The sequence below is a fragment of the Prinia subflava genome, chromosome 2, assembly GCF_021018805.1.
Source record: "Prinia subflava isolate CZ2003 ecotype Zambia chromosome 2, Cam_Psub_1.2, whole genome shotgun sequence".
NCBI lineage: Eukaryota > Metazoa > Chordata > Aves > Passeriformes > Cisticolidae > Prinia > Prinia subflava.
The window spans coordinates 46369970-46382412 of NC_086248.1; the positions used below are offsets into that span (position 1 = coordinate 46369970).

Here is a 12443-nt window from a genome sequence, read left to right on the forward strand (position 1 = left end):
AGCTCAAACATTAAAATATTTGATACCATAGATTTATTTTACCTCAGCACAAGATCTGCCTATAAGCTCTTCTGATTTCCTACAGACGGCAAAATAGGTTTCATTGCTTACAAATGTGAATGCCACAAATCCATTTGCATAATGGTCAATGGACAAAGACATAAAACCAAAAAATGATTCATCAAGTATTTTGTAACACTTCAGCTAGCTTAAATATGTAATTTTTCAAAAGAAAATACAGAAGTTTCTATACGAAAAACTCCAGATAATAGCATCCTCATCTGGTTAAAAAGCGTAATGGGGGTGGCAGAAATAAAAAAATTTTCATTATTGATCTGAAGGCAGTACCTGCCAACATGAGGGCTGAATCAGTTTCCAGTGCCCACAGCTTAACAAGATCTGTGCTATGCAGAAACCCACCTAGGTAGTTTCAAACACAAAATGAAAGACTCATTATACATCTCATTATACAAAACTTGGAAAACTTCTATTGTAAACCTCCCCTGAGGTAATGTCAGGTATTATGGATTAGGTGCAACATTCCACAGTCCTTTCAATATTCATACTGAGTACCACATGTTGATATTGCACCTAAAATAGGACATACAGCTTTGCTGTAGTAAACACTGGTTTAGTCAGCAAACAGCACAGAGGCACAACCGGAATGTAAATAAGCAGGGCTGCTCCTACTTTTTCTCTTATTTTTACAAAAAGAAATGTCACCAAGGGACAAACACAGCTTGGCAATGGTCTCGGTAGTGAATATTCTTTTTTCTTCTTCTTTCCCAATCTTAATCAGTTTTCACCAACAACACCAAAACCTTCCAGTAACTTTAACAGCTGTAGGGCAATCAGCTTAAAGACAGCCCCGCAGCCTTTCCACACCCTTTGAATGCGGCTGTGCTTACCTGGACACACAGGCAATACAGAGCGCCTGGACACTCACTGCTGGCAAGAGTAATCTCTGTAATCACAGAATGGTTGAGGTTAGAAGGGACCTCTGGAGGTCACCGGGACCAAATTCCCTGCCCAAGCAAGGCAACCTAGAGCAGGCTGCCCAGGACCACACCCCAAGAACTTTTAAGTGCCTCCAAGGATGATGACTCCCCAGCCTTAAACCAGAGAAGGCATGCACATATACACCAAAGTAACATAACATAACTCATAAACATGCAGTCAGCATGACAGACTGCAAATATGAGTCGCAGAAGAAGTTATCTGAAATGGCTGTCTGCATACTGATCACAGGAAGGCTGACACATATAGACATCAAATGGTTCCCTAATAAGCCATATGGCTCAGCCCAGCCAGCAAGTGTGAAGTTTTATTTAAATACCCTGCCAAAAATACCACAAACTTCTGCACACCTTATAACTTCCCTGTAAAAAGCAGCTCTTGAAAGAAAGAGCCTTAACAAACATGCATTAATACAGTCTATGTAAGAAGTGACATTTCAGACATTCCCTGTATCTGGTACAAACTTTTCTGGTATTTGTGTAAACTCTTGTATATTTTGGGCTCTATTCTCAGTCTTAACTGTATCATTGGCAGAAAAATACTGCCTGTTTGCAAGCTCACATAATTATTATTCCACTGAATTCTTCAGAATTATTAGTTTCACCAGAATACATATAGGTATTGTGAATAACAGTGCAATTACGTGTAATGATGTAGATTTCATGGCAGATCTTTGCAATCAATTCCTGGACCTTGTTAACCAAGCCTAAGGCTTATAACTGTTACCACAACTGTAACTCTGGTCAACATATAAAAGAACATTACTTTACTGTTCACATTATTTTATTACTGGGCAATGTAGTAGCACAGAAGTAACACTGCTTGTGTGCAGCTTCTTCATTGTACTATCAGTTCCGCTATTTATTTGATGTGGGACCCTAAGTAAATTCATCATTTACACAGGTATACCTTGCTGTCTATTAAGAATATGCTCCTGAAATGTGAGATAATTCAATACAGTGAAACAATTTTCTCCACAGAATAAATATGATACAGAGGAGACATATACAGGAACTTAAAAAATGCAAACAATTGTAACATACAGGGGCAGTACATATGACATGGCAGACAGCGAGGAAAAGGCAAAGAAGAAAGTCCATCAGCTGTCACCTCAACATCCAGTGATGACAGATCAGGAGGCTGAGATACTGGTTGTGCAATAGCTGGAGATAATGTAGTCTCTTCAGGTGTAATTAAAATTTTTCAACTGCCAATTGTCCTGAGGTTTTATGTAGAGTAGGTCTCCTGTGACATGAGACTGAATCTTCAGTGACTCTGTCTGATCATTATTAAAAATTTCAGCTGCTTCATTTGTGAGACAGAACATCGACTATAAATCTTTTAGTGTTCATACTGCCTCCTTCCAAATGGTTATATGTTCACCATCATGCTTCTCAGAGGCCCACTGCACACAAAGGTCAATCAAGTCAACCAAGGGTAAAGGACAAACCCAAGGTAATGACAACAGTTAGTAGAAGAGGGTATTATTAAATGATCAATACTGGAACTCTGAATATGAGAGACTGAGAAGAAATTGATAGCATGATATTACCACATCTGCTTACTTCTTTCAGAGATTTGTCTTGCCTGCTCAGACTGCAAAAATTACTAAGCAGGAGCTGTTTCTCACTGAGTGTTTACATATCGTCTCATCCTGCCAACCTCAGTTGTGATATGCATGCGCCTCTCTGGTAAAAATAAGAGAGACAACTATTTTCAGACCAGTGTGCTATTTTGAGGTGGTTCATTTTACACACTGAAAAAGAATATATTTCAACAAGCAGCCAAAAAGCACCCTTAAGAAGTATGTAACAGAACTGGAAATTATAGCTGAGACAGATAAGCTCCTGGTCTACTTCCAGGGACACTAATCATAAAAACCAATCCGAGATTCAATATAGATGCAGCTACTTTGTGGGACACTTTGAAGTCTATAGCTGATCGAGTTTTAAGCATGTAGGGTCAGTTATGCATGTATATTTTTCAACTGAATTACAACAGCACAAAAATATTCCATAACTTGACCAAGAGGTACCCTACAATAGGAAGTACAACATTGGTTATGAACCCAGTATCCGGATTCTATTTAGAACACCAATTTTGTCACAGTATCCTAAAGTTTATTTAAGAAACAGAATTTTAGCAAGTTGTATATATACAAGTATGAAATTGGCTACTTAAGTTTCATGATAGTGAAGCAGAATCTCAGTTTATTCAGGCAGCCGCTCATTGCTCAAACAACTGAGCAGGCAATCTATAGAAAATATGTAACAAATGCCTCTTACAAAAAAAAAAGAGAAAACCAATAATGACAAAAATCCAGAAGGTTCTTAAAATACCCAACCAAACACAACAACCCCATCAAACCCCCATCCCCATCAAAACCTGACAATTTAGAAAACATTTCTTTTTAATGGATGAGGCAATTTTTCAAACAGTTCTTCAGAAGTATGAGAAGCCTGTCAGTGCAAGATGCAGAAATGTCATGTTGTAAGTGAAGCTCCACTGTACAACACAAAAATATTTTAGGCCATACTGTAGGCCCACAGAATAACCCTTTATCAAGAGTTGTACGCTGCTATGAGAAAGGGTGTGAAAAGGTAAAGCAAAGGTACAAGCCTCACCACAATGGCTACATCCTCTTTCGCATGTGAAGCAACAGAAGAAAGTGGAAGAGTGTTAGCAAGAAGTAGTACCCACTTCTGGGAAATGGAATATGGGAAGTAGCAGCAACTGGAACAGTGCTCAGCTATGAACACTGAACTAAGGAAGCTATAGGGAATGACCTCTGTGGGGGACAGTGTCTGAAATGGCAGTGAAAATGGGGAGAAGAAAAGTTCGCCATGAGCTGAGCGTAGAAAGCAGTAAGATCCTGCAACGAGTTCAGTCCTTCTCAAATGAGCAATCACAGAGGACAGAATAACAAACACTGGATGGGATCAGATATAGAGCCTAGCCAGGTCAGTGAAGGGGGAAAGGGGAGGGGGAAGAACAGAAGAAAGAAGATAAGCAGGCCCCTTCACTGACTCATACCAGAGCTACTGCTACTGGAAGGGAGACAGATTTTAGCTGGAGCTTTTGCCTCTGCTTTTCTTCCTCTCCTCTCAGAAAACCAAGAAAAGAAAGCACCAAACATAGACGTCTACCTGAAATACGTTCAGATTCTGCTGACTGTAAGCCCCTACTCTATATTACATTTAGCCTCAGAAAAACTTGTAGTCAAAAGCATGCAAGAGTAACTTAAAAACATACTTTTTTTTGGCTGGGTTTTTGTGCTGCCCTAAGATTCTTTCTTGGATCAGTGATTTAATAATGTAAAATATAAAACCCCTCCAAACAAGACAAATACATAAAGTGGGAGTTGAGGACAGCAGTTATATTACAAATTACAAACTGCTTTTTTCTATGTAAATTCCTAATCTGCCTTCTCAAAAGGCCCTCCTGTCAACTGAGCACACATTTTTCAGCCTGACACCCTTCAAAAGCAATTTTAAAATGTGAACCTATTTTTGTAAAATTTACCACGTATCAGCCTCAAATCGCATTCACATCAAAATTACTTTTTTTTTGCTAATATTTCAACTATCTGTTTGACAATACTCATTATGACTCAGCAACAGATATCCCCTATGTGGTTTATGAGTAGTATCTTCAGCTACTTGTGCTCCTCTTGTTAAACGAAGTGATAATTTAGCAACCTCAGCTTGCTTATTAACGTTTCTCCTGAAATGACACCCAGTTCATCTAGTCTTCCTGATTTTTTTATAAATGGATTTACAGCTTGGTTCTTTCTGTAGTTGAATAAGCATTTGACAGGAACACTCAACTGAGCATTCACGTACATGTTCTGAAGCAGTCAGTAAAAGACTCCAAGAGCTTGAAACGGCCAAGAGCTAGTAGAAAACAAATCAAAGCTTTAATACCTGCATATACCACAATAGATCTCATAGTAAACAGATCTTCACAGTACATGGGACAGCAATCTTCTTCTGAGATCACCTAAATAAGTTTGGAATGAGGTTTAGGGTGACTTACAGTGCTTGATTTGCAAACAGGGAATTAAATTCCACATACTTTTTCAGAGGAATAACGATAATACAGACATGGCATCCTTTCACTTAGTGGGGTTCCATACGGCTCCATCCTTGGCCCAGTTCTTTTCGACATCTTCATTAATGACTTGGACGCAGGATTTGAAGGAATACTAAGTAAGTTTGTGGCAACACTAAATTGGGAGGAGCTGCTGACTCTCTCAAGGGCAGACAGGCCCTGCAAAGAGACCTTGACAAATCAGTGAGATGGGCAATCATCAACCATGTGAGGTTTAACAAGGTCAAGTTCTGGATTCTGCACCAGGGATGGAGCAACCCTGGTTTTGTGTATAGACCAGGGAACAAGAAGCTGGAGAGCAGCACTGTGGAAAGGGACCTGGGGATTCTGGTCAATGGCAACTTGAACACGAGTCTTTAAGCCATTACAGAGTATCCAAAGGATGGCCACAGGGATGGTGAAGGGCCCTGAGGGGAAGCAACATGGGGAGCAGCTGAGGTCTGCTTGGTCTGTTCAGCCTGGAGGAGACTGAGGGGAGACCTCACTGCAGTCCTACAACTTCCTCATGAAGGAGGTGCAGATACAGATCTCTTGCCTCTCCGGACCAGTGTCAGGACTCGAGGAAATGACATGAAGCTGCATCAGGGAAGGTTTAGGTTTGATAACAGGAAAAAGGTTTTCCTGCCATTGGAACAGGTTCCCCAGAGAAGCAGTTGCAGCACAAAGCCTGACAGAGTTCAAGAATTTGGACAACCTCTCAGGCACATGGTGTGTCTCTTGGAGTGTCCTGCACAGAGCCAGGAGTTGGACTCCAGGATCCTGATGGGTCCTTTCCAACTCAGCACATTCCATGATTCAATGACTAAGATTTATGGAATAACCTCTTCCCAAACAAAACAATAAACATATATGAGTTTTATGATTACAGATATGCCTTACCTTAAATATATCTGTCTTGAAGCTATAAATTCAGGTACTTAGGTGATTGCAAAAATCTTAACAACATTCAGATTAGCAACAGGAATGACAATTCAAGAATTGGCAATTCAACTAACAACAATACATTAACAGAAAAATAAATTTTCATTATGATTTCACTCTAAACACGGGCTTCGCCATTTTTCAAAGCTTTTTTCTATTTTTATGAAAAGCATTTACAAAAGTACTAGTTAGCAGACCATACTATCTGAGAATAAAATGCGACTTTGTTTCATACTTGAACACTACCTTGCGAATTAAAACCTATTGTTTTTATGTATAAGCAGCAATATTATGAAAGTTCCTTCGAGGTATAAATATCGGTGTATCAGATAATATCTATTGTACAATAAAGCACAAATTCAACACTGTTTTCATTTAATTACCACCATGGCAGTGGTGGCAGTTGCAGAATTTCTGAAATTATACTTTTGTCCACGTCGCTATGTCAACAGACATGCCAGTCTGCTTAAAAAAACACCAATCAGTTAATATTGAATGAAATGGCTCAACCAGCTCACTTTACCTTTTGTTATTGTAATCAGAATTTTACTCTTTATTTCACAAAATAAAAGAATATAGTAAGCAGATCTTTGGGCTTAAACAAAATTTTGATTCCTTTCAAGCTCTTACTATGCAAAGATGTAGGACATCAAGACAGAACTTGCACAGCCTTGCCAAATACAACAAGATTTCTTCCTCAAAAGACATAAAGAAGTTGTCAAATGTTATTGCCAATACAGTCCACTCTAGAAGCTGATCCTTCTATTACTTTTAATTAAAAGTCTGATTTTTTCCTCCTCCAACCACAAGCCACTTTCATTTTTTAGACTATACCAGTAAACCTTTACAAATTAATTGTTGGGTACTGGATTACATAAAAGCCTTCAAAGGTAACACCAGCAATGCCTGTCATTCACACACCTCACTGAGTGCAGTGCCTCCACAAGATGGGGCAGAAAGCACAGGTAGGTGCCTTCAGGACCACTATCCATAGCTGCTGGTGGACACAAGGATACAGCAGTGCCAGACAACTGACTTTCTGAACATCTGCATTGCCACATACCAATCAAACCCCCTTCGCTCAGCAGGGGTAATTTGGAGTCTGTTCTGAACCTGACTCTCAATTAGCTGCACAGCTTGGGCACACAGCTATAAACACACTAAGAGTCGTGCAAAGTTAATCACGCTGGAGGTGGAGCAGCCGATACAGCCATAATGGGTTGATATCATGGAGGCAACAAGGCAACTGAGCACCTCTCCTGGAGGCAAGGCACACACATGAAACCCAGTGAGAAAGGGTTATTCCCACCCAGACCAACTCAAGTGAAGACACGCATCACATTGCCTGTAAGCCAAACAATAAGGACATCCCATTGTCTTAGAGAGTATGCTAAAAGTTGTTTTCACTATTCCTTTTTCCTCAAAGAAAATGACAGTGTAGATGTGATTACACTTCGTTTTAAATTTCAGCTCTCAGAAGTAGTGTCAGAGTACTTCTGACAATGAGTGCTTGGGTACAACACCTCTGAAGAGAGAATTAGTCTCTTACATTTGTCTGCTTTTCTAAAAAGAAAAAAAACCAACAATGCAGAGATTCAATAAGAAACACATGAAGCTTAACAGCAAACACTACTAAAGGTATAGAGCATTAAAAAAAATTAAAAGTCTGAAAAGGAAATAAATAGGACAGACAAGTAACACTGCTTTTGCAGACTCAAGAGAATTTTCTCTAACGAAGACAAATTAGAAACACTTCTATTATGCAAACTGACATTAAAGTTTATGGTTGAGGAAGCCAGGGATTTCCTACTGTATTCCTAATAGCTGGACAACTAAACTACTTCACTGTTTACTTTATGATGCCACATTCATGATATGGCATAGCCTAAACATTTTTATAAAAGAAAATAAGCCTTAATGAGCTAACCACACGCATGCACAAAAATCCTGCTACCTGCCAACAACCTCAGGCTCTGCATTTTTTAATCATGAAATCGTTACTCCTGCCATTACATAAATATTATTACATAATATCTCCTTTGTACGCAGAATAGAGCTACAATAAAATAGGTCCCACTATTTCAATATTGTATCTATTAATCCCACTCATTCACTTAATAATTTGGAGCTGTAGTTGCATCAAAACACAACAGCTTGAATATGTCATATTTCTCTGTGCTTAAACAGAGAAGACAGTTAATTCTGGATTAAAAAAAAAAGCCAACAAAAATTGTACAAAAAACCACTGCTCTACTATAGTAAATGCCTGAAGGGGAAAAAGCCTCTGCTGTGCTGTTTTATTACACATTTTTTGTCTTGTCTAAGATTTAATCTATGTGTATCAATAGATAATTTTCAACACGCCAGTCAACAAAATATGCAGAAATAACTTAATTCACGAGGTCAGCATTACACAGCATAAGTGTAAAGTGATCACAAGCAATGAAGGTTAGTACGTCTGAGACCTCAAAAAACAGGGTTTTTTCAAATTTAATATTAAACGTATGGGCAAACCACAATACATATTAAATCAATTTTCCTAAGTCATTAATTTGTTAGAAATTTGTTCTGAGAACGTATTTGTTTGTGTTGGTCAGAAACACGTCTGAGACGTGGGACGGCGGTAAGCACAAGGCCACACGGCCAGGAGGCAGAGAAGCAGCGGCATGTGACATTCGGGAGTCTCGGGGGGCAACATGTGGCCGGCGCTCAGGACGCTCCTCTCTGCAGTGCAGCACCGCTGCCTTGGGCCGTGCGCGGTCCCCGCCGCCACACGAGCCGCCACTTCCCAAGTGCCGCACAAGTCCCACTTGTGCCCGCGCTCAGCGGCTTCCCCTTGTCGGCTCGCCCTCCGCACCAACAGCTCCCGAGAAGGGCAGGAGCGGCGGTGGGCACCGGGATCGAGGGCGGCACGGGCCGGCGCCGGTGTTTGCACAGCTGCGCCGCTCTCCCGGGGCAGCCCCGCACAAAGCCCCAGCGGCCCCGCAGCCCCCGGGCGGGCGCGGCGCGACTCCCGGGGCAGGTGCCCGCGCCTCGCCGCTGCCCCGCCGTCCCCACGGCCGCCGCTGGCAGGTGAGACGCGCCGCAGCGGCGGCGCCGGGCGTGGAGGGGGGGCGCGACCCAGCCACAAAGAGCGGGAGCGGGGTGGGCGGCGGCGGGGCCGGCGCCAGCACGACCCGCGGCGCCGCAGCGGGGGAAACGTCCCCGCCCGCCGGTCGGTGGCGGGGGTCATCCCTTACCTGCAGGGGTGGCGCCGAAGACTCTCACGACGGGCACCCGTTTGGCCGGAGCCTCTCGGAAGCGGGACTGGCAGGGGTCCAGGCCGGGCAGCGGGCTGCCCATGTAGTAGTCGGCAGTCACGATCCGCACTGAGAACATGTTTGTTCGCCGCCGCCGCCGAGGCACCAGCACAGCACCGAGCGAGCGAGCGCGGAGCGAGCGCGGAGCCCGCACGGCTCCCCCCGCCCGCCGCCGCCGCAGCGAGCGCGCGCGCGAGCGCAACACTCCCCGCGCCTGCCGCTCCTCGCCCGCCCGCGGGAGCGCGCGCAGCCCCGCACGCGCCTTGTCCGTGTCTCTGCTCCCCCCCAACCCCCCCCCCCCGCCGCCGCCTGATGCCGCCGCTCTGCGCGCGTGCGCGGCGGCGCGCCCCCCGCGCGCTCCTACAGCCCGCGCGGCCGCGCGCCCCCCAGGGACAGCGCGGGCTCGTGCTCCGCGGACGCCCCGGCGGCGACGGCGGCGCCCCGGCCCCGGGCGGCAGCTGCTGTTGCCATGATGATGTCGTCACGGATGCAACCATTGGGGGAGCTGGAGGGGGGGGGGGTTGTGGATGGGCCATGTGTTGTGGGGAAAGGGGCTCAGCGAGCGGAGGACGTGCACCTCACTGCCCGACACACACGCGCGCTCCCTCCCCTCATCTTTCGGTTGGGCTCAACAGGCTGGGCGCGAGCGCGCGTGGGAGCGGGTGAAAAATCATTCTATCGTTTCCCCTGGTGGCGAGGGAGGAGGCAGGGAGAGAGAGAGAGAGAGAGAGAGAGAGAGGGACGGCCTCGGTGACTCGGCAATCGGCCGCGCGGGCTGGGGGTGAGGCTGCGGAATCCCGAGCCGCGGATGGGGCGGGAGAGGCAGCGCTGCCGGGACACGACGGGGTTAAGCTGGGTCGACCGCCATTTTGAATGGCGGGGAGGTGAGTCTCCGCACGCCGCAGGGGCCACCAATAAAAACCCACCAAAAACACCTAAGAAGATGGGGGCGAGGACGGAGACGGGACCGGGAGGACGGGGTGGAGCGGCCGCGCTCCCGCTGGCCGTGACGGTGAGCGCGCGCGACGCGGAAGCGGGGCGGGGCCGGGGCTGCGGAAGGACGGCGGCGATTGGCGGCGGGGCCGAGCGCGCGGAGGGGGCGGGGCGAGGTGGGGCCGGGCCGGGCGCGCTGCGGCGGAGCGGCGGGGGCGGGGCCGCGCCCCCGAGTCCCTGCGGGCGGCTCGGCCCCGCGGCGGCCGCGTCCCCCCTGCTCCTCTGCCGCCTCCTCCGCCCTTTAGGAGAGCTTGCTTTGCGGCTTGCAGCGCTCTCGTGCAGCTTTTTATTGAAAACCATAAAAAAGGCGTGACTTTAGGTTGAGGCACTGAAAGAACCTTGAGTTTAGGTTTAAGATTCCTATTGCAGTCTCTTTGTCTGAGAGCTGCGGATCGGGGGGTAAAAACCTCAAAACACAGCAAATCCCCAGGGAGTTGGCGGTGTGGGAGATGAGCCGGTTAAAAGGCCAAATGCTCTCACGATGCATGATACATATGAGCGATGCTGATACATATGTGCGTGCGGGACTGGATGATACGAGGCAATGTATAAATCTATAAAACCTGACAAACGTCCAATATGTGAACACATGTTTCGCATTTTGGTTACATGTGTTTTGGGTTTAGATTTGAACAAAAGACAGGTCAGGCAGTTGCTACCCTTCATTTTTTCATTGTAATGAACAGGAAGCTTGCCTGTCTACTCAAGAGTAACTGGTTTCCTACTCTTTCTTTGTAAGCTGTTTATTTTCTCTAGCTCACATCTGTTTTCCTCCTTACACTTATTTTTATGTGAATAGAAAAAAAACCAAACTCCAACTACCTAGTCATCAAGAAATCTTGTGTCACAGAAGTGGTTGAAATCGGGTTGAAATCCAAACTCTTTTCATTGTATCTGAAGAATAACTGAGCTACAATTTTAATTTTTGACAATTGTTTACATTTGCAAAACTAATATTTGGAAAACCTTTGGAACTGCAAAAATACTCTTACGAATACTTAGATTTCACAAAGGCTAATAAATCACTAGGAGGGGATTGTTAACAAACAGCATCTCTAACTATTGTTATTGGAATACATTTTGTACTGCTCCTTCACGAATCCATTTCCTTAATTTTCCATAGAACTTTGGTAGGGACAATAGCAGTTTTGTGTTACTCCATTCCATGCTCTGTTTTCTTTGTGTTCACACGAGCTCCTTGACTTGCTGAGCATTGTGTGTTCCCAGCACTGTGTATTTCACTGACAGTTTAGTGTCATTGAGCACTGGCAGACGTGGGCTGGTGCCTGCATGAGCTGAAGGTACGTCAGCAGTCCCCCTCTGCTGTGTTGGGGGGTACCAGGAGGCTACTGCTGTGTTCTGTTGTCACCTGCACAAGCAGCAGAATGTGATGTTGTATCTCCCCCTCAGCTGGGTTGGTGAATAAACCGAGACATTTGAGCCGCTGGTGGATTCTGGTTTCTCCTAAATAAGTTTGGTGTGTGAGATGTAGCACAAGTTCATACCTGGGGGCCCTGCTGAAGAGGCCAGTTGCCCAGAGTAGAATAGTGTAGAGAGCTGAAATAACTAACTTCTTAGAAGCATAAAGCAGGATTTGCTAAAGCATGTCATGTAGAGTCTTCTATTTAAAATGACAAAATTTTTAATGTTGTTTATTGAATCAGGGAAAACCATGCTTTGAAATCATAAAGGACAAGAACAGTTGATACCTAACCTAGTGCCAGTTCCTTGTATGAATGAGGTATTAATTTGATATCTGAAAGTGTTACTCTCAGAAAAAAGATAAAGTGACTTCCCTCTTTCATATAAATAGCTTTATCTGAGTTGTAGTCTTAAAGCCATGCAGACACTTTTGTGGAACTTGCATGCTTTCTGAGTGGCGCCTTTTCAGTTTCCCTTAGTTTGCTGTAGCTCACTTCTGCTTTCAGTTTTGTCTTGCAGTCAGCTCAGTAGGTTCGTCTGCAGGGTTGCACCAAGGTAAGACTGTATTTTTGGTAAAGGTTTGAGTCAGCACTGTCACAGGAGGTCCCCTGCCCTCCTCCTCATGTCAGTGCAAGCGTTTGAATAGCTGCACAGAAACCTGACTCGGAAACTGAGCCAGGT

The 12443-nt window shown here is 44.9% G+C and overlaps 1 protein-coding gene across 1 annotated transcript in view; it reads right to left on the reverse strand.

Moving 5' to 3' along the window:
- Positions 1-9629, reverse strand: part of REV3L (REV3 like, DNA directed polymerase zeta catalytic subunit) — a 113677-nt gene extending 104048 nt beyond the window's left edge. Inside the window, exon 1 of the mRNA XM_063389820.1 lies at positions 9288-9629. Coding sequence (XP_063245890.1) covers positions 9288-9426 — 139 coding nt within the window. The 5' untranslated portion in view covers positions 9427-9629. The remainder of the gene's footprint in view (positions 1-9287) is intronic.
- Between the last annotated feature and the right edge of the window lie 2814 nt (positions 9630-12443).